At 47.6% G+C, this 23,282-nt stretch overlaps 1 protein-coding gene across 13 annotated transcripts in view; it reads right to left on the bottom strand.

The window, feature by feature from the left end:
• RALGPS2 (Ral GEF with PH domain and SH3 binding motif 2) overlaps positions 1-23,282 on the bottom strand; it is a 359,193-nt gene that overhangs the window by 6,654 nt on the left and 329,257 nt on the right. For all 13 annotated transcript variants that reach the window (XM_063939732.1, XM_063939731.1, XM_063939736.1 and 10 more), the window contains 2 exons: positions 20,701-20,793; positions 2,325-2,430 (listed from right to left, as the gene is read on the bottom strand). In XM_063939732.1, the coding sequence (XP_063795802.1) occupies positions 2,325-2,430; positions 20,701-20,793 (199 nt within the window). The remainder of the gene's footprint in view (positions 1-2,324; positions 2,431-20,700; positions 20,794-23,282) is intronic.

The raw sequence follows: 23,282 nt of genomic DNA, 5'->3' as shown, positions 1-23,282 counted from the left end.
CAAAGTATTAGATATTAATGTAAATGCTCTGCCTGCAGCCTCCCTATTTGGAATCAGGGCGGTTCAGAAAGCTATCCAAGAACACACAGTGAGGCAAGAGGTTTGGCATGGCTGGAGCATTTTATGATTAATGTTCATTTGTATTAACTGTATTTGCCTCAACCATGAGATGCCTACAGTACCTTATCAGACCTTCGCTCGGTGCTCTGAGTACAAAGGCAGAGACGGGCTACACAGGTTATACCCAGAGCCAGACAGCAGTGCCGTGACTAGACATTTTAGTGCACACAGCATCAGCACCCCCCTACCCCCCCCTTTATACAAAATCGTGCTAGTGCGCACTGAAGGCAGGCAGAGTCCCCCTTTTTTACATGTTAGACAGGCAGAGTCCCTCCTTTTTTACACATTAGACAGCAGTGTCCCTCTTTTTTACACATTAGACAGACAGAGTCCCTCTTTTTACACATTACACAGGCAGAGTCCCCCTATTTTACACATTAGGCAGGTAGAGTCCTCTTTTTTTAAACATTAGACAGGCGGTCCCCATTTTTACACATTAGGCAGGCAGTCCCCTTTTTTTCCACATTAGACAGGCAGAGTCCCCCATTTTTACATATTAGGCCAGAGGTTCTCAAACTCGGTCCTCGGGAGCCCACACAGTGCATGTTTTGCAGGTAACTCAGCAGGTGCACAGGTGTATTAATTACTCACTGACACATTTTAAAAGGTCCACAGGTGGAGCTAATTATTTCACTTGCGATTCTGTGAGGAGACCTGCAAAACATGCACTGTGTGGGCCCCCGAGGACCGAGTTTGAGAACCTCTGTATTAGGCAGGCAGTCCCCCTTTTTTCTACATTAGACAGGCAGAGTCCCTCATTTTTCCACATTAGACAGGCAGAGTCCCCCATATTAACACATTAGACAGGCAAATCCCCCTTTTTTCCCACATTAGACAGGCAGAGTCCTCCATTTTTACATACTAGGCAGACAGTCCCCCTTTTCTCCACATTAGACAGGCAGAATCCCCCATTTTTCCACATTAGACAGGCAGAGTCCCCCATTTTTCCACATTAGACAGGCAGAATCCCCCATTTTTCCACATTAGACAGGCAGAGTCCCCCATATTTACACATTAGACAGGCAGTCCCCCTTTTTTTTTTTAAACATAAGGCATAGGGAGAGAAGGAGAGAGAGAGAGAGTGGGGGGGGGGGGGAGAGAGAGAGAGAGAGAGAGAGAGAGAGAGAGAGAGAGAGAGAGAGAGAGAGAGAGAGAGAGAGAGAAAGGAAGGGAGAGGCTTTCCTGCCATAGGGGGAGCCGCCACTCTTCCTGGGAGCTCACAGCATGAGGGGAGTCACCTCTCTGCTCCTAGATGCCGGTGCCGTGAGACAATAGTGACGGCGCGGGGGGAGCAGCTACTCAATCCTGTAACAGCGCCAGCGGGGGAGACCACAGCATGGAGACAACAAGCTACAGCGCCCGGCAGCCAATCTATCACATGCGGACAAGGTTGCCGGACGCTGCAGCTTGTCTGCTGCACGCTGGTTTCACTTGTGCGGCGCGGCCCTGTGCGACATGTGTGTGAGTCAGCGGATGCGCCTACAGTGCAGATGCGCTGTGGGCAACGCACTGTTGGCCCACGCGTAGTTACGGCTATACCAGACAGGTGTACTGTATGCTTTTGTACGGCGAACTCAAGGAGCAAGAATAATTTGATTGAAATATAATGTGCTTTGCTCCTCTCTCTCCAAATGTCCTTTCTTTGGATAAAAAGCCCCCCCCCCCCCCAAAAAAAAAAAAAAAACCACCAACAACTGTAAAGTGGCTAAAATGTGTAGTCATCTGTTACTGCAGTGTAAGGCCGGGGTCCGACTGTGAGCACAAAAGGTGGAGTAGGTACAGTATACAGGCCAGGAGCAGAGGACAAGTTGCTGTGTCACACTGATAAGCCTGCAGCCACAGAAGCACTGCGGTCTATCAGGGCTAGCTGCATGGAGTAATCAGGAGTACGTCAGCATGCTGCAGCCATTTCAAGATGTTGGGAGACCTGCTGACCATCTACAGATGGAGCTTCGCTCATCTAGCCTTCTCTGCTGCGCCTAGGTGCACCAAGGTTTATTAGCATAAGCCTTTCATCTATTGTTCTCAGCTGCAATACAATAAAGAGAACAATACAGCAGAGGATTAAGTCACTACAGCCGGAGATTAAGTCCGACTGCCCTGGCTCAGTTAATCCTATTAAAGGGATAGATGAGCAGCGCTCCATCTGTATGCAGACCTACTGCCGGTGTACTGTACGTCTGGCCAGCAGGGATGCCACTTACCCTTCTCAGAGTCTGTAAGTAGAAAGAGGTCTGGGTGCTCTGGGTCATCGGCCATCATTACCATCCAGCCCACTACAGACACGTTTTTAGTAGATGTGGACTTGAACTAAAAAAGAAAAATAAATGCGTATAAACAGCTAGAATTGCCGACATGCCCATTTTCTTATCTTCTGAAATGGAGTAGAATTGTTTTACAGCACAAAAACAGAAACATGTTTGATAAACACTTATTTACCTCAAAGTCTACTTCTCAGTAACTGGAAGCTAAAGCAACTGGTGCCCACAATCACATACACTCACAGGATAATCTGAGTGCAGTAATTAGTTCATTTTATAAATCGCCCTACAACCCGGTGGTACCCAGGTAACCCTTCATTACAGATGCAAGGCACTACAATCTCTGCATTGTCATTTCCTGGGCCTTTAACAACACTTCCGTTCCTGGAACAGATGGGTTTGCTTCAGTCAACTATAAAAATACAGTGGTCTGCTATGTCCTTATTTAACATCTATATTAAATACCCTTCTGGAGAGAATTTCACATTGTAGGGCAGCAGCGGGCGAAAGCGCAGCAGGGCAGCAGCGGGCGAAAGCGCAGCAGGGGTATACAGCACTTCTTTCTGGCATTCATTTGCTTTTCATAACACCGGTATTTATCAGATCTTAAATAAGGTTACTAACTCCTTTTGCAATCACATAAAATACTGGAGTCTATAAACCATAATGAAGTTTCAGACATTGTTCTAATCCCCTTCAGAAGAAAATCACAGCTGCAAGATATTTTAGACCTTATACTGTAATCCCCATTTTACACTATTTGTGATGGCAACAAGGTGTAAGTGTTGTAATGGCGCATACACCAGGAAGTCTGCAGTAGATACATTACTTGATGAAATGTCCTAGGTCATACACATGAAACACAGTAATTACAAGTACTTATGATACAGATACAGCACAATATGTAGAGACATTCATGCATCCAACTTGCACACAGCTGTTCCAAGCTTATTAGGTGTCATCACTGCAAGACACTGAATGACGGCATCAACAGAGCAGGACTTAGAAGTAGATCTATATAATTTACAATGAGCATTAAGATTTGGGTGACGTAGTTTGAAAAGGAAACAAAAGCCATTCAATGTAAATAAGGTTTAACCACAGCTTAATACAAAACGTAGTTATGTACTGGGGAGAGTTATTAAACTGGAAACACCTGTATGCAAGTTAGATGGCTCTACATAGGTGCCTGGGCTACACAGCTGCAGTTCTGGATGCACACACGGACCACAGGTATATAATAACAGAAGCAAAGTGCAAGTCTCCATCCACACTTCCTGTATCAGTCTGTGAGGCAGTGCTATGTTATTGCAGATGTACATAATGCACTGTAGCAGTCATGATGAAGTCCAGGGATGGGGGAAGTATCTTCATCATCCTCGCTTCAGTAAACATGGGGGCACCCTCATTTATAAATGAGATTCTAATATTTATACCCCTTAGCAGCTATTGTCCTGTGAGCGCCAGACAGTAGCACCCAATACTACAGAAAGCATTGGGAAATCCAGAGATTGTGCCAGAGCTCCAACATTCGACTTCTAGAAACACAAGGTCCCCGTCAGAGGAATGTGGTCTATTTACCAAAATGGTTTATATGGGTTGGACTACTATATTTCTCCTATACACTTTCTGCATTTCAGTCAAATATGTAAAAAATACAGATTTTATTTAATAGACAGAACTAAACTGTAGTTAAATACTCTATAAATAATAATAAATATATGTAGAGTTTTTAAACTCCTACAGGTATCCAATTACTAGGGAACTACCAGTCCGGTACGGCCATGGCAGGCAGAGCATGCACATACACCTTAACAATAGCAGGACAGTTACAGGCTGCCTACTGTGGTTATCTCAGCTGTTCTCAACCTGGGGGTAAATTTACTAAGATGGCAGTTCTATTTAAGATAGGATGCTGCCCATAGCAACCAATCAGATTCTACTTCACATTTATCTAGCACCTTCTAGAAGATAATACCTGGAATCTGATTGGTTGCTATGGGCAACATCCCATCTTAAATAGAACTCCCATCTTAGTAAATTTACCCCCTGGAGGGGGTATGATTTTTTAATGTATTTTTTTTTCTTTTAATCCCAACAGTGCGGGTTTGGTGGAAAGCGGGATGAGATGTGAATTTGACAGAAGCCTGCTCCTGTCTGTTGCAGAGCACTCATGGAGACTAAAGCTGTGTACACACTATATGATATATTGGACGACCACTGTGTAGTGTGTACCTTCAAACGATGAATTGGGTGGTTGCACTGTCCCATCTGATGTGCTGCACATCAGATGGGATAATTCCACGGACGACACTGCGTTGTTATAAGGAGCATGTAACGATAGATAATGTCTCCGCATGGCGGATCGTCTAGTGTCTACGGCGCTGCACAGTGGGGGTTATTCGGTTCCCGTAGCTACTGTTATGGGATGCACAAACAGGTCCTGTGATGAAGGTATCAGGATGGCAGCAGACTGTCAGTGACTGACTGCATGCTTCCGTATAAGAGAAGGCAGCGGCCCCCGTTTGTGAAAACGGAGGCGTATTGCCACCATTTAGAGAAAGGGAAGAGGCCAAGGACCTCTGTCGTAGGACGGAGATTTCCTGGCCCCTGCGATGGGTGGCTAGCGTGGCAACATGGGTGCTTCAAGCCGCCCGGTAGTGAGTCCAGTGATCCGATGTCTACATCCTAGGACGTTGGTCGGATCACATCTGCGGCGTCTGCATGTAATAGCCTCCTCCTGCTGCATCACCATACAGCACTATCACTGCTGCTTCCAACGAAGTGACAGCCACTCCATCCACATCTAAATTAGGCCCAATATCATTACATCACATCATGGGTCGCACTGTGGTTCAGGTGTGTTTAAACCCCGATGTCAACAAAGTCACAGCATTCTGCAGCAGCGCAGGCCAGTGGTCTGCCTAAGCTCTGTCTGATGCTTTATATTAAAAATAGTATTTTGGTACTTACCGATAAATCCTTTTTTGCTAGTCCGTAGAGGATGCTGGGGACTCCAAAAGGACCATGGGGTATAGACGGGATCCGCAGGAGCTTGGGCACACTGAAAAGACTTAAACTGGGTTCGAACTGGCTCCTCCCTCTATGCCCCTCCTCCAGACGTCAGTTATAGGAACTGTGCCCAGGAGAGACGGACATTTTGAGGAAAGGATTTTTGTGTAAACTAAGGGCTACAAACATACCAGCCCACACCACAAACATACTGTATTACCGGAGTAATAGTAAACCAGATAACCGTATGAAATAACAGCAACAAGCTGAAAAACAGAAATACACTACCCGTGTACAAACCAAGTTAACCAACACGAAAACATTGCCAGTAACAGTCCGCACTGGGATGGGCTCCCAGCATCCTCTACGGACTAGGATAAAAGGATTGATCGGTAAGTACCAAAATCCTATTTTCTCTTACGTCCTAGAGGATGCTGGGGACTCCAAAAGGACCATAGGGTCAATACCAAAGCTCCAGACCGGGCGGGAGAGTGCGGACGACTCTGCAGCACCGACTGAGCAAACGTAAGGTCCTCATCAGCTAGGGTATCAAACTTATAGAACTTGGCAAAAGTGTTTGCCCCTGACCAGGTGGCTGCACGGCAAAGCTGTAAAGCCGATACGCCTCAGGCAGCTGCCCAAGACGAGCCCACCTTTCTGGTAGAATGAGCTTTTACTGACTTCGGCACGGGTAGCCCGGCCGAAGAATGAGTCTGCTGGATCGTACTACAAATCCAGCGTGCAATGGTCTGTTTTGAAGCAGGATGACCAATCTTGTTAGAAGCATACAGGACAAACAGCGCCTCAGTTTTCCTGGCAACAGCTGTTCTGGCGACGTAGATCCTCAAAGCTCTCACCACATCCAGAGACTTTGGAACCGCCCCAGCCTCCGTAGCCACCGGCACCACAATAGGTTGGTTAATGTAAAACGAAGACACCACCTTGGGCAAAAATTGTTGACGAGTCCGCAATTCTGCCCTATCAGAATGAAAAATCAAATACGGGCTCTTATGAGATAAAGCCGCCAATTCTGACACCCTCCTGGCAGACGCCAGCGCCAACAGCATGACTACCTTCCAAGTGAGAAACTTCAACTCAACCTTACGCAAAGGCTCAAACCAGGAAGACATGAGAAACTGTAAGACCACGTCAAGATCCCATGGAGCCACAGGAGGCACAAACGGAGGATTGATATGCATTACTCCTTTCACAAAAGTCTGAACCTCTGGGAGGACAGCTAATTCCTTTTGAAAGAAAATAGACAAAGCCGAGATCTGTACCTTGATGGAGCCTAATTTTAGGCCCGCATCTACACCTGCCTGCAAAAAATGGAGAAAGCGACCCAAGTGAAACTCTTCCGCAGGAGCCATTTTGGTCTCACACCAGGAAACATACTTTCTCCAAATACGGTGATAATGTTTTGCCGTAACCTCCTTCCTAGCCTTAATGAGAGTGGGAATGACTTCCCCAGGAATACCCTTACGAGCTAAGATCTGGCGCTCAACTTCCATGCCGTCAAACGCAGCCGCGGTAAGTCTGGAAACACGCATGGACCCAGCAACAACAGGTCCTCTCTTAGAGGAAGTGGCCAAGGATCTTCCACCAGTAACTCCTGAAGATCCGGGTACCAGGCCCTTCTTGGCCAATCTGGAACGACGAGAATCGCCTGAACCCTTGCTCGTCGAATGATCCCCAGTACCTTTGGAATGAGAGAAAGCGGAGGGAACACATACACCGACCTGAACACCCACGGAGACACCAGGGCGTCCACTGCACTTGCCTGGGGGTCTCTGGACCTGGAACAATACCTCGGAAGCTTCTTGTTGAGACGAGACGCCATCATGTCGATTAACGGAATTCCCCAACGCTTTATCACCTCTGCAAATACCTCTTGGTGAAGAGCCCACTCTCCCGGATGGAGATCGTGTCTGCTGAGGAAATCTGCTTCCCAGTTGTCCACTCCCGGTAGGAAGACTGCTGACAGAGCACTCACGTGTTGTTCCGCCCAGCGAAGGATTCTTGTGGCCTCCGCCATTGCCGCTCTGCTCCTTGTTCCGCCTTGACGGTTTATATGTGCTACCGCTGTGATGTTGTCTGACTGTACCAGGACAGGTCGACCCTGAAGAAGGCTTCTTGCTTGTTGCAGGCCGTTGTAAATGGCCCTTAACTCGAGAACATTGATGTGAAGACAAGCTTCCTGGAGCGACCATTTCCCCTGGAACTTCCTTCCTTGGGTGACTGCGCGCCAGCCCTGGAGACTTGCATCTGTTGTCAGAAGCACCCAGTCCAGGATACCGAACCGGCGACCTTCCAGGAGGTGAGAACTTTGCATCCACCACAGGAGAGAAATTCTGGCTCTGGGAGATAGACTTATCTTCCGGTGCATGTGCAGGTGAGACCCGGACCATTTGCTCAGCAAATCCCACTGAAACACCCGGGCATGAAACCTGCCAAACGGAATGGCTTCGTACGCCGCAACCATTTTCCCCAGAACCAGAGTACATTGATGGATGGACACAGACTTCGGCCGCAGAAGTTCCCTGACCATTGACTGCAGTTCTAGAGCTTTTTCTTCTGGAAGAAATACTCTTCGTAACTCCGTGTCCAGAATCATGCCCAGAAACGACAGCCGAGTGGCCGGAATCAACTATGATTTCGGCAAATTCAGCACCCAACCGTGCTGCCGAAGCACCAACAGTACCAAACTCACACTCCTCAGCAAACGTTCCTTGGACCTCGCTTTTATCAGGAGATCGTCCAAGTACGGGATAATTGTAACCCCTTGCCTGCGAAGGAGAACCATCATCTCCGCCATGACCTTGGTGAAAATCCTCGGGGCCGTGGAAAGCCCAAACGGCAACGTCTGAAATTGGTAATGAGAATCCTGTATCGCAAACCTTAGGAAAGCCTGATGCGGAGGATAAATTGGGACGTGTAAGTAGGCATCCTTTATGTCCACTGACGCCATAAAATTCCATCTTGAACTTGAAAACTTTCAAGTATGGATTGAGGGATTTTAGGTTCAGAATTGGTCTGACCGAACCGTCCGGTTTCGGCACCACAAAGAGGCTCGAATAGAACCCCTCCCCCCGTTGAGACGGGGGAACGGGAACAATGACCCTCTGAAGACACAACTTTTGTATTGCTGCCAGCACGACCTCCCTGTCGGGAAGAGACACTGGCAGGATCGACATGAAAAACCGGTGAGGGGGCGTCTCCTGAAACTCCAGCCTGTAGCCCTGAGATACAATCTCTAGAACCCACGGATCCAAGACCGATTGGACCCAGACCCGACTGAAGAACTGCAGACGGCCCCCCACCGGGACTGACTCCCCCAGGGAAGCCACAGCGTCATGCGGTGGACTTGGTAGCGGCAGGGGTGGACTTCTGGTCCTGGGAGCCTGACACCGCAGGCGACTTCTTTCCCCTTCCTCTACCTTTTGAAGTGAGAAAGGACGAACTCTTTCCTCGCCTGTATTTATTTGGACGAAAGGACTGCATCTGCTGATGTTGTGGCTTTTTGTGCTGTGTGGGAACATAGGGAAGAAACGAGGACTTACCCGCCGTCGCGGTAGACACCAGGTCCGCCAAGCCTTCCCCAAACAGGACATTACCTTTGAAGGGTAACGCTTCCATAGCTCTCTTGGAATCCGCGTCAGCATTCCATTGATGCATCCACAGCGCCCTTCTGGCCGAAATCGACATGGCATTGGCTCTTGATCCCAAGAGACCAACATCCCTCGCAGCATCCTTCAGGTAATCTGCAGCGTCCTTGATATAACCAAGAGTTAAAAGAACAGTATCTTTATCAAGGGTATCCATATCAGAAGCTAAATTCTCAGCCCATTTAGCAATAGCACTACTCACCCATACCGACGCCACAGCAGGTCTGAGCAATGCACCCGTATTAGCGAAAATGGACTTTAGAGACGTCTCCAGCTTGCGATCCGCCGGATCCTTCAGAGCAGCCGTGTCAGGAGACGGAAGCGCCACCTTTTTAGACAAACGAGATAAAGCTTTATCAACATTAGGAGACGCCTCCCATTTTCCCCTATCAACTGATGGAAAAGGATACGCCATGTAAATCCTCTTGGGAATCTGCCACCTCTTGTCTGGCGACTCCCAAGCCTTTTCACAAACAGCATTCATCTCATGAGAGGGGGGAAACTGTACCTCAGGTTTTTTCTCCTTAAACAAGCAAATCCTTGTTTCCTGTACTGCAGGTTCCTCAGAAATGCGTAACACATCTTTTATAGCCACAATCATGTACTGAATACTCTTAACTAATCTAGGGTGTAAAGGAGCCTCAGTGAAGTCGACATCGGATTCAGAATCCGTGTCGGTATCCGTATCTACCACTTGAGTGAACGGCCTCTTTATCGACCCCGACGGGGTCTGTACCTGTGATAAAGCATCCTCCATGGATTTTTTCCACACCTGTGTCTGTGATTCAGATTTATCTAATCTCTTCGATAAAGAAGTGACATTAGAATTAATTGTATTCAACAGTGCAAGTCAGTCAGGTGTCGGCTGCGTCGACAGAGCCAACTCCATACCCGCATCTGTCTCTCCCAAAACCTCCTCCGGTGAATAACAGTCAGCCTCAGACATGTCGACACCTAGTATCGACCCACCGACACACACATACAATGCCTCAGTAGGGGACAGGTCCACAAGGAAACCCGGACAGAGAAACACAGAGGGAGTATGCCAGCCCACACCCCAGCGCCCATATATCCCACCAAGGAAAAATATATGTACCAGCGGTGCCCAATTAACCAAATATGCACCAGCTACTGTGTCCCCCCCCCTCCCGATACGCTCCCCGTTACTCTGATGGAGCTCGTGGAGGTCCCGGACCAGCGTCTCCTGCCTGCACACGTGGAGAAAATGGCGCCTGTGAGCCGCGTGGCTAAGCTCCGCCCCCTCCCGGCGCGCTTCAGCCCGCCAAATTCAAACTTCTGAAAATGCCGGAGGGGGTCCCGCAGATGCACCGAACAAACATCTGCCGGCCCCAGAAGACCCAGTAACATGCTGCCCAGGGTGCCCCCCCCCAGCACCCTGTGAGTGCTGGAGGAAATGTGTGTGGGAGCATGGAGCGCAGCGTTGCCACTGCGCTGTACCTTTACTGAAGTCTTCTGCCGTCCTGAAGTCTTCTGGTCTTCTCATACTCACCCGACTTCTGTCTTCTGTCTTCTGTGAGGGGGGTGACGGCATGGCTCCGGGAACGAGCAGCTAGGCGCACCAAGTGATCGAACCCTCTGGAGCTAATGGTGTCCTGTAGCCGAGAAGCAGAGCCTTTAAACTAAGAAGAAGTAGGTCCTGCTTCTCTCCCCTCAGTCCCACGATGCAGGGAGCCTGTAGCCAGCAGGTCTCCCTGAAAATAAAAAACCTAACAAAGTCTTTTCCAGAGAAACTCTGTAGAGCTCCCCTGGTGAGTGTCCAGTCAGTCCTGGACACAAAGTCTAACTGGGGTCTGGAGGAGGGGCATAGAGGGAGGGGCCAGTTCACACCCAGTTTAAGTCTTTTCAGTGTGCCCAAGCTCCTGCGGATCCCGTCTATACCCGATGGTCCTTTTGGAGTCCCCAGCATCCTCTAGGACGTAAGAGAAATTTACATTTATTCTGTTACATTTCAGAGCTCTACCTGTTAGTCTGCAGCTTATACCCCTTTTCCACTAGCTTTTTTTACCCGTGTTTTTGCACGCAGGCGCGCATCGACACAGGTTTTAAGTAGGTGGAAACGGGTCAACACGGGTTGAGTGACCCGGGAATCCTACCCAGATAGCTACCTGGGTAGAACATGGTAATGACACGGGCAACAGTGCAGTGGAAACGGTCATTACACGTGTTTTCAGACAAGTAACGCTCTGAGACGCTGATTGGTGCTTCTGGGGCACAGGAAGATGATGTCATCTCTGGGAGACATGCTGGGCACATGCAGGAACCGCAGCAGCTGCATACAGGTATTGCAGCAGTTTGCAAACCCTACGCTGGGCACATGCAGGCATTGAGGCAGTAAAAGAAGTCAACTGCAAACAGTCTGCGACTCCATGCTAGACACAGCTACTGCACTGGAGTCCATTGCTGCAATGCTGTGAGCAGGCCCCACCCCTCCCTTTTGGTCATTTTGATGACATAATCTTGATGAGACAGTAAAAAGTCCATTTGTAATGACATCAATAGGCTTTTACAGAGCTTACCCAAGTTAGGTGGAAACAGATCCGACACGGGAATAACCCGTGTCGAAGTGCAGTGGAAACGGGGGGGGGCCCGACACGGGTTGTAGCCGGGTTAAACATCCCGGATCAGACACGGTACTCAGGTGGAAAAGGGTTATTACGGTCCTAAACAATTTGTAGTATTGAGGGTACAAATAATGCATATCTGCTGCCAGGGGGTACCACGGAGAAAGGAGGTTGAGACTTGCTGGTCTGCGTGATGGCTGCACTAACAGCAAGCTCACAATCACACTCCTGCACTCCACCTACACGAGCTGGATGGTGGGAAGAGAGGTTGCCGTGAGCTTGCAGCTACATAACTGGTCACAGGCTGCATGGTCTGAATGAAGCAAGCAGCTCTATAGATTGTAAGCTTGCGAGCAGGGCCACGCAACCTCTGTGTCTATCTGTTTTTGCCCAGTTTTGTTCTATTACTGTTGTTCTAATTGTAAAGCGCAACGGAATATGCTGCGCTATGTTAATAATAATAACCAAAGGCTTGCCATTACATGCCTGGAGGCAGGCTGTGTGACCTAGGTGAGTAACTAAGTAGTGCGAATAGTAGTTTTATGCTTGCAGCTATATTACTGTGCAGCAATGACGGCCAAATACATAGCAGTCAGTATTTAGAGACCATAATTGACAGAAAACCACTGCCAGTAATATACTAGGGAATAAAATGTGCAGAGCGTCATACGATGATTGTATACTTTCTTGCTTTAATCATCATTTGCTATAAACATTGTCACTCATCCCAGTCTTTGTTCAGAAACACAGAACATTTCCACATGATCTGCTTTTATTAACAACAGACTAGACTAAAACTGTATTGTCTCTGACAGAGAAAGGAATAGCCTGATTATTGTCATCATGCCAGAGATTACTTCTTGGCCAAGGAAGCACATTCTGCCGAAATTATTCCATAACAATGGAATGGAAATATTGTAAATTTTTTTTTTTTTTTTTGTTAAACACCCCCAAGCCAATGTACATCTGCAGAGTGAGCTTCTAGTTACTGCGGAAGATGCAATTCATCAAATCTGAAAGTGACATTCCATAGAGAGACAGATAATTCTGGTTGGTTTTCCTCGGACTGATAACCTTAGCAATGTGCTACTGCAGCTGTAATCCGCGCACCAGGAGCAATGCCAGCTATTGAAGCATTAACGGGACATTATTGTCAAACACATTCCTTGCGCGTCACGGGTTCTCAAACTGTCACCGGGAGACCCCCAAAAGCATACTGTAAGTCATAAAGAGATCTCCATCCGTTTTATAAAACCTTGTTCACTACCGTATGCAGTAATAAAGGCTGCGAGTTACGCACTCACACATAGGACCACAATATAATAGCTTCTATTCATACTTGCAACCATCTTACTACATTCAGGAGGGAGATTTATGCAGATGTTTACCTAAACACACTCCCAATTCTTAGCCCTCTTCTACCACCCATAGGGGTATATTTACTAAAGTGCGGCTTTATAGAAGTGGAGGTGTTGCCCGTAGCAACCAATCGGATTCTAGCTATTATCTTCTAGAAGGTTACTGAAAAAGTAGAATCTGACTGGTTGCTATGGGCAACATTTCCACTTCTATAAACCCACACTTTAGTAAATATACCGAGTAGACCCTCCAGCTCCCTTCTCCACATCCATGCCACACACTACTGCCCCATTCCCCTATATCTACATCACAGTCTCCTCTCTTCCCCCATGCATTCTACTGCTTATATTATATGACACTGACTGGCAAACACATGGGGGTATATGCAATTGCGGTCGAATTCGCGGCAATTTTCGCCGTTTTTTAATTCGACTCAATTCGACAGGTGAATCCCGGAAGGTGGCTTCCGGAATTCACCATATTCAATGAAAAACGGATTCGCCAGAGTCGCGGGCGAAAATCGGCCGATTTGGCGGATTTTGCCGCGATTTTAAAAAACGGTAAAAAAACGTGAAAAACCCAGAAAAAAAATGGCGTGGGGTCCCCCCTCCAAAGCATAACCAGCCTCGGGCTCATCGAGCTGGTCCTGGTTCTAAAAATGCAGGGGAAAAATTGGCCAGGGATCCCCCGTATTTTTAAAACCAGCACCGGGCTCTGCGCCTGGTGCTGGTGCCAAAAATACGGGGGACAAAAAGAGTAGGGGTCCCCCGTATTTTTAACACCAGCATCGGGCTCCACTAGCTGGACAGATAATGCCACAGCCGGGGGTCACTTTTATGCCGTGCCCTGCGGCCGTGGCATTAAATATCCAACTAGTCACCCCTGGCCGGGGTACCCTGGGGGAGTGGGGACCCCTTCAATCAAGGGGTCCCCCCCCCCCCAGCCACCCAAGGGCCAGGGGTGAAGCCCGAGGCTGTCCCCCCCATCCAATGGGCTGCGGATGGGGGGGCTGATAGCCTTTTGTGATAATAAAAAGATATTGTTTTTTCCAGAAGTACTACAAGTCCCAGCAAGCCTCCCCCACAAGCTGGTACTTGGAGAACCACAAGTACCAGCATGCGGGAGAAAAACGGGTCCGCTGGTACCTGTAGTACTACTGGGAAAAAAATACCCAAATAAAAACAGGACACACACACCTTGATAGTAAAACTTTATTACACACTACCGACACACACATACTTACCTATGTTGACACGCCGACTGCCACGGTCTCCGACGATCCGAGGGTACCTGTGAAAAAATTATACTCACCTTCCAGCGTCCAGAGATAAATCCACGTCCAGAGAGTAAAATCCACGTACTTGTTTAAAAAAAAAAACACGCAAAAACCCGCTCCATACCGGACTAGAAAGGGGTCCAATGTTTTCACATCAGACCCCTTTCTCCCGAATGCCGGGACATCACGTGACTCCTGTCACTGACGTCCCTTCAGCCAATCAGGAAGCGCTACTTCCGTGGCGCTCACCTGATTGGCTGTGCGCTGTCTGTACTGTGACAGCACATCGCAAAGCCGCTCCATTACTTTCAATGGTGGGAACTTTGCGGGTAGCGGTGGGGTCACCCGCCGGTCAGCCGCTGACCGGCGGGTGACCTTACCGCTAGCCGCTAAGTTCCCACCATTGAAAGTAATGGAGCGGCTTTGCGATGTGCTGTCACAGTACAGACAGCGCACAGCCAATCAGGTGAGCGCAACGAAGTTGCGCTTCCTGATTGGCTTAGAGACCTTTCTGTGACAGCTGTCACTGACAGGTCTCATTCGTGGAAAGGTGTCCCATGTGTCAGCATGGGACCCCTTTCAGTCCGGCATGGAGCGGGTGTTCGGTTTGTTTTTTTGCCAAGTACGTGGATTTATCTCTGGACCATGGCTGGGGTGAGTATATTGATCTTTTCTTTTCAGGTATCCGTGGATTCTACATGGAGAAGAGGACCGATGTCGGCGTGTGAACATAGGTAAGTATGTGTGTGTCGACGTATGAAATAAAGTTTTACTGTCGACGGTGTGTGTGTCCTGTTTTTATTTGGGTATTTTTTTCCCAGTAGTACTACAGGTACCAGCGGGCCCGTTTTTCTCCCGCATGCTGGTACTTGTGGTTCTCCAAGTACCAGCTTGCGGGGGAGGCTTGCTGGGACTTGTAGTACTACTGGAAAAAAGAATATCTTTTTATTATCACAAAAGGCTATCAGCCCCCCCATCCGCAGCCCATTGGATGGGGGGGGACAGCCTCGGGCTTCACCCCTGGCCCTTGGGTGGCTGGGGGGGGGGGACCCCTTGATTGAAGGGGTCCCCACTCCCCCAGGGTACCCCGGCCAGGGGTGACTAGTTGGATATTTAATGCCACGGCCGCAGGGCACGGCATAAAAGTGACCCCCGGCTGTGGCATTATCTGTCCAGCTAGTGGAGCCCGATGCTGGTGTTAAAAATACGGGGGACCCCTACTCTTTTTGTCCCCCGTATTTTTGGCACCAGCACCAGGCGCAGAGCCCGGTGCTGGTTTTAAAAATACGGGGGATCCCCTGTCAATTTTTTCCCCGCATTTTTAGAACCAGGACCAGCTCGAAGAGCCCGAGGCTGGTTATGCTTTGGAGGGGGGACCCCACGCCATTTTTTTTTATGATTTAACCGTTCCAGCATAAAAAAAAAATAAAAAAAAATAATATTTTAAAAAATATATAAATAATATTTGTGCCTCCAAAAAAAAAAAAAAAAAGTACCTAATCCCTTCTAATATAAATAGATCTGCTATTCCCCCCCAAAAAAACACAAAAAAAAACATGTTTACATTTTTTTTTATTTGTTTTCACCCTCCAAAGTGTGGCGGATTGAAAATGACGAATTTGCTGTCTAAAAGCACTGCTGTCGAATTTCCAAACTTGAATTGAATATGCTTTAGTCGAATTGCAGCACTTGTATCATTGCAGAAAAGTCGAATTTGCAAAAAGTCGAATTTCAAAAAGTCGAATTTTGAAAGTCCGTTTTTTGGTCGGAAAGCACTGAATTGCATAGGCGATTTTTTTTTTTTGGTCGAAAATGACCCGAAATTCGACAATTTCGGGAATTCGACCGCAATTGCATATACCCCATGACCTCTTAGCAGCAGGGTTCACTTCAGAATACCATTTCCATCAGAATAGAATAACCCAGAGCTATTTTATTGGGTGTGCAATTAAGACCGACTAGAGGATTTCCGACTAAACTAATGCCTTTAGCGCGGCGCAAACAGTACCATGGCAGGCACTTAAGTCGTAGAACTCATGACACACCTGGCTTAAGAAACGAGAACTGGCATCTCCAGACTAGCAGTTCTATTAACATTGATTTGGATTTGAATGGACCCCTGTGTCATTGAGAGTGGCACATGTGAGCAGGTATCTGAAATATACCACACACATGTTCTGGCTTCTATACAGGGCAGTGCGTATGCTAAATATTAATTGGCTTTAGTCTGCTTGCATTAGATATCCATGATATAGAAATTACATGATCCTGTGTGTGCCCTGATACTTCTTCATGACCAAGAACTTGATATTCCTAACCTCACATGGGCCCAAGCTTCCGTGTTCTAGTCAGGTGTCCTTTATTGCATGACTTTAGTCTGCAGGTGCTATTAGTTATTTTTTTTTATCTGTATTACAATTTTATATTGCTGCCTGCACAAACATTCATGTCCGCATTTCACACAGAAACCTTAAATGTGCTGCTAGTCCACACGTATTGGCACAGTACATTAATACAATCTATTTTTTGATACTTTACGTATATTTGTGTGTGCGCCCACTGGTCTCTAGAGGTTTTTATATCTGCAATTGTATTGTGGCATCAATACCCTATAACCGCTGTTTGATGAATTAACATACAACTTGCAAATGTGCTGACTGGATCTCAGATATTGGTTTCTTGTAAGCCATGTTTGATTCTGGCAGTTTCCCTCAACTAATCACATAGGAATGAGGATTACTCCTTTTTAGAGATGACTTAAGCGTCAAATAGAGAATTTATTTTCTCAATGACTGAAAAGACCCAACATGGCCGCCTTTCAGTATAATGGGCAGAGATGCCTTACCTATTTTGGGCATACATACAAGTCAATAATTAAACTGCAGAAACGTAGGTGCTGAAATGAGCAGAATAACACAAGCAATTGTTCTGTCCATCAAAGTCTATGGGGTATATGCAATAGCGGGCGAATCGGCAAAAAAGGCGAATTCCGGGCCGTTTTCGCCTCCAAAAATCAATTCGCCTATGCAGTGCAGTCATTTTTCGCAAAAAAACGGCCCGTCAAAATTCGCCTTTTCTCAATTCGCGTTTTTCCGAATTCGCCTTTTCTGCAATGGTACAGATGCTGCAATTCGCCTCCAGCATATTCAATTCAAGTTTGGAAATTCGCCTGCAGTGCTTTTAGACAGCAAATTCGCGATTTTCCATCCGCCACACTTTGGAGGGTGAAAACAAATAAAAAAATTTTAAACATGGTTTTTTTGGTGTTTTTTTTTTTTGGAATAGTAGATCTATTTATATTAGAAGGGATTAGGTTTTTTTTTTTTTTTTGGGGGAGGCACAAATATTATTTATATATTTTTTAAAATATTTTTTTTTTTAATTGCTGGAACGGTAAAATCAGGAAAAAAAATGGCGTGGGGTCCCCCCTCCAAAGCATAACCAGCCTCGGGCTCATTGAGCTGGTCCTGGTTCTAAAAATGCGGGGAAAAAATTGACAGGGGATCCCCCGTATTTTTAAAACCAGCACCGGGCTCTGCGCCTGGTGCTGGTGCCAAAAATACGGGGGACAAAACGAGTAGGGGTCCCCCGTATTTTTAACACCAGCATCGGGCTCCACTAGCTGGACAGATAATGCCACAGCCGGGGGTCACTTTTATGCCGTGCCCTGCGGCCGTGGCATTAAATATCCAACTAGTCACCCCTGGCCGGGGTACCCTGGGGGAGTGGGGACCCCTTCAATCAAGGGGTCCCCCCCCCCCAGCCACCCAAGGGCCAGGGGTGAAGCCCGAGGCTGTCCCCCCCCATCCAATGGGCTGCGGATGGGGGGGCTGATAGCCTTTGTTGTAAAAAAAAGATATTGTTTTTTCCATTAGTACTACAAGTCCCAGCAAGCCTCCCCCGCAAGCTGGTACTTGGAGAACCACAAGTACCAGCATGCGGGAGAAAAACGGGCCCGCTGGTACCTGTAGTACTACTGGAAAAAAAATACCCAAATAAAAACAGGACACAGACACCGTCGACAGTAAAACTTTATTACACACTGCCGACACACACATACTTACCTATGTTCACACGCCGACATCGGTCCTCTTCTCCATGTAGAATCCCGGGGTACCTGAAAAGCAAAGTTCAATATACTCACCTCAACAGGCTCCAGAGATAAATCCACGTACTTGGCAAAATAATAAAACGCATTTACCCGCTCCATAACGGACTGAAAGGTGTCCCATGCTGACACATGGGACACCTTTCCACGATTAAGATCTGTCAGTGACAGTTGTCACTGACAGGTCTGTAAGCCAATCAGGAAGCGCAATTGCGCTCACCTGATTGGCTGCTCGCTGTGACAGCGCATCGCACAGCTCCCTCCATTATATTCAATGGTGGGAACTTAGCGGCTAGCGGTGAGGTCACCCGCCGGTCAGCGGTGACCGGCGGGTGAACCCACCGCTAGCCGCTAAGTTCCCACCATTGAAAGTAATGGAGCGGCTTTGCAAGGCGCTGTCAGAGTACAGACGGCGTCCAGCCAATCAGATGAGCGCCACGGCAGTAGCGCTTCCTGATTGGCTGAAGGGACATCAGTGACAGGAGTCACGTGATGTCCCTGCATTCGTGGGAAGGGGTCTGATGTGAAAACATTGGACCCCTTTCAGTCCGGTATGGCTCGTGTTCGGTTTGTTTTTTTAACAAAGTACGTGGATTTACCTCTGGACCTCTGGACGCTGGAAGGTGAGTTTTTTTTTTTTTGACAGGTACCCTCGGATCGTCGGAGATCGTTGCAGTCGGCGTGTCAACACAGGTAAGTATGTGTGTGTCGGCGTATGAAATAAAGTTGTACTATCAAGGTGTGTGTGTCCTGTTTTTATTTGGGTATTTTTTTCCCAGTAGTACTACAGGTACCAGCGGGCCCGTTTTTCTTCCGCATGCTGGTACTTGTGGTTCTCCAAGTACCAGCTTGCGGGGGAGGCTTGCTGGGACTTGTAGTACTAATGGAAAAAACAATATCTTTTTTTTTTACAACAAAGGCTATCAGCCCTCCCATCCGCAGCCCATTGGATGGGGGGGGACAGCCTCGGGCTTCACCCCTGGCCCTTGGGTGGCTGGGGGGGGGGGGACCCCTTGATTGAAGGGGTCCCCACTCCCCCAGGGTACCCCGGCCAGGGGTGACTAGTTGGATATTTGATGCCACGGCCGCAGGGCACGGCATAAAAGTGACCCCCGGCTGTGGCATTATCTGTCCAGCTAGTGGAGCCCGATGCTGGTGTTAAAAATACGGGGGACCCCTACTCGTTTTGTCCCCCGTATTTTTGGCACCAGCATCAGGCGCAGAGCCCGGTGCTGGTTTTAAAAATACGGGGGATCCCTGCCCGATTTTTCCCCTGCATTTTTAGAACCAGGACCAGCTCGATGAGCCCGAGGCTGGTTATGCTTTGGAGGGGGGACCCCACGCCATTTTTTTTTCGGGTTTTTCCCCGTTTTTTCCCGTTTTTTAAAATCGCGGTAAAAACCGCAAAATCGGCCGATTTTCGCCCGCGACTCAGGCGAATCCGTTTTTCATTGCATATGGTGAATTCCGGAAGCCACCTTCCGGAATTCACCTGGCGAATTTGGTCGAATTGAAAAAACGGCGATAATTGCCGCGATTTCGCCCGCTATTGCATATACCCCTATGTTTCTATACAGATGGCTGTATGGTTCTAGACTGCCAAGAAAACATCTTGTACAACATCACTATTTTTTTCCATTACAACTGCAGGGTTTCCAAACTCGGTCCACAAGGCAGCCCAAACAGGTTTTAAATATTTAGGTTTTAAATATTGTCTAATGTGTACCCAGCCTAAAATATGTACTTTGGAGTAGATAATATATCTTGGTAGCAGGTCTGACATCAGAAATTATGAGGTCTGGCAATGACAAAACAGGCAGGACCCAACCCCTGATACCTTATCCCTGCTCTACGATTGTGATCTGCTTAAAATTTTTTATTACTTCCCTTCTTTGGCTGGTCTTTCAGTCCTCTCCGCTGCAATGCAATCTTCATTCACTTGGAGCTCTAGGGCACGTTATTCTGCCGTGCCTCTCCACCCCTATGTAACATCACACATAGTGATATCACATATAGGTGCAGCTCCGCGGACCTGCAGGAACGATTCACAGAGGGCTAATGCACAGGGAAGGCTTGTTTTTAAGAAGTCTTCCCTGCGCAGCCACCTGCTGTAGCTGTGCAGCCTGGTGCAGCTCTCCAGATATCTGCGGCAGGAGCCAGGGTAAGGCCCCCCCTGTGTGTCCAGCCCCGGAACTCCCAGCATTCCCAACCTGATAGCAGCCCTGCTTGGCAGCATTCACTTTTATGTTGTACAGATTTTAAATTCATAAATCTGTTTAAAAAAACAAAAACAACGCACGGTGCGCCTATTACTTACGTGTTTTCTCTCTGTGGCTTTCAAAGATTTTGCTGCATAGTAGAGGAGCTGTGCGCCGCACAGTACCGCCCAGTATTTGGTCCAGGATGCAACCTGCGTACAGAGTACACATTACATGTGTGCGGAAACATTCACAGAGTGTGTTTGTTAGCAATGTAACATTATTCTGCACTGGCAAATTAACACAAGAACCCCTAATGGAAAATGATATCACTATCAACATGGACCATGACATCTGTAGCCATTTCTGTGGCCTTGCAATTTAATTCTGTGGAGGTTTTGGATAGTAAATGATTATGCAATTATTTCCTGTTCTGACACATTTAAATTATGTCTCAATTAAGTCTTACGGTTCTTATAATAGGTTGTACACATTAGAGATGTGCAGAAGACCAATCCACCAGAATTTTTTGGATCGAACCCACTCAAAAACCCGGTCCGGATATCCCGAGGAGATCCGGTCCAAACAGAGGGGCAGATGTATTAACCTGGAGAAGGCATAAGGAAGTGATAAACTAGGGATAAGTGCAAGGTGATAAACGCACCAGTCAAATCGGCTCCAATATGCAAATTGACAGTTAGGAGCTGATTGGCTGGTGCATTTATCACCTTGCACTTATCCCTGGTTTATCACTTCCTTATGCAGTCTCCAGGCTTAATACATCTGCCCCAGAGTCCCTGTTCGAATCTACCAGCGGCAGTGTAGGACTGGAGCATGAAGGGTCCACCGGGGGTATGCAGTGGTAGGGGCCCATGATTAGAGGTGTGGCCAGCCTCCAAAGGGGGTGTGGCCAGCCACCACAGAGGTTTGGCTAACCATTAGAGAGAACCTGGTCTGGACTCCTTGATAATTTATATAGTAATGCTAGTGCATGCATGATAGTGTGACAGATTAATGACAGCAATGTACTGTAGAGAATACATCATAATCCTCTGCAGTATATGGTAACATATGTATAATATATAATTCAAGTGCACAGTCTAGAACCTAAACCCTAGAGGAGGAGGGCCCCCCCAGGCAGTGGGGCCTACCGGTGGCTTCCCCTGTACCCCGGTGGGCCAGTCCGAGCCTGTCCAGCGGTTTGTAATTTGGATATTAAATCCGAATTTCGTTTTTCGGATTGCAAAAATTACATGATTTTAGTGGTTTTTATCGATAACTATCAATGATTATTGTTTTTGTTTTTATTTAATGGTTTTAAACCACTCTCTGAATCAAAATACTTGAGGGTGATTTTGCAAAACCTGAACACGAGGATGAAATTAGAACCAAAACACGGGGGTCTGCGCACATCTCTAGTTCGTATGGGACAAATATACATACATTTTTTTTACACTACCAATGCACATTATTATATTATTTGCATGTTACAGTTATCCTATTACAGAGGATTAGCTGACAGGGAAGGCAGTCAATTTACCGGATGTCGGGATCCCGGCTGTCAGGATGCCAATGCCGGGATCCCGACACCCGGTGAAATACTGGCGGCTGGAATACCGACCGCCGGCTGGAATCCCCACTTGGATGGTGGTCCACGCCACCACCCGAGGTGGTATATAACCCTGTGGCCACCAAAGGTCCCTACCGGGCCCTAAGCGTGGCAAGTGCAGCGAGCCCTCGAGAGGACACGCTGCGCTCGCCGTCGGTATCCTGGCTGTCTGGATGCTGGCGTTGGCCTTCTGACTGCCGGGATATCATACTGATCCCGCCGACAGAGGGGTTGCTTCTGAGTTGGAAGCAAACAGAAAACACAAAGGAGATACTTGGCACCTGGACAAACCCTGCTGCATTGCAACCTGTGCAAATATTTTTATGCTTTATTGCATGCAGTCTAACTGTTGGCGTCTTTTGAATGCAGCCCACAAACACTGGGCAGCTTTGTTTTACATTGCAATATAGACTTTAGTTTGGACACGCATCTGCCAAACCTAAATGTCTGCATATTTTAAATATGCCCCTCCTGCAGCGCAGCAGGGTGCAAAGTCTTTTTTATTTGTGCTGTACTCCCAACCCAGATTCTGACCCAGTCTACTGTAAACTGCAGCTTACAAATAACATTCAGGATGCCAGCTTGTAAGATTGCACCAAATCTACTTTAAGAAATGGCAGAGATGTGTTCACATTTACTGTGTGTTATTGTTTCACTGCTCCTTACATCTCCAACCTAATCTCTCTTCATACTCCCTTCCGCCCCTCAAGGTCGACCAATGACCGTCGCCTCTCGACCGCCCTGGTCACTGCTTCCTATGCTAGTGTTCAAGACTATGCCTGTGCTGCACCCCTTCAGTAGAACGCACTCTCCAGCTCCATTAGACTCTCCCCGACCTTGCAAAGCTTCAAACGGGCACTAAAAACAAACCTAGTCATCAAAGCATACCCTCCCGACGCATAACCGAGTCCTGAGGCCGCGCCTTCATCCTCCTGCCTCATGCCTTGAACATCTCAGCTTTGCTTGCATAGTGCCATCAGGCTTCCACCCGCTTGCTTGCACCTCATGTCATCTGTCTGTCGCTCCTTCCTACTAGATTGTTAGCTCTTCAGAGCAGGGCTCTCTTTCCTCTTGTTATCTAAGCCCTCTTCT

This window comes from Pseudophryne corroboree, chromosome 9 (assembly GCF_028390025.1).
Source record: "Pseudophryne corroboree isolate aPseCor3 chromosome 9, aPseCor3.hap2, whole genome shotgun sequence".
In the NCBI taxonomy this organism is placed as follows: Eukaryota; Metazoa; Chordata; class Amphibia; order Anura; family Myobatrachidae; genus Pseudophryne; species Pseudophryne corroboree.
Note: the sequence above shows the minus strand (reverse complement) of the source record. Positions and strands in the feature narration are given on the sequence as shown.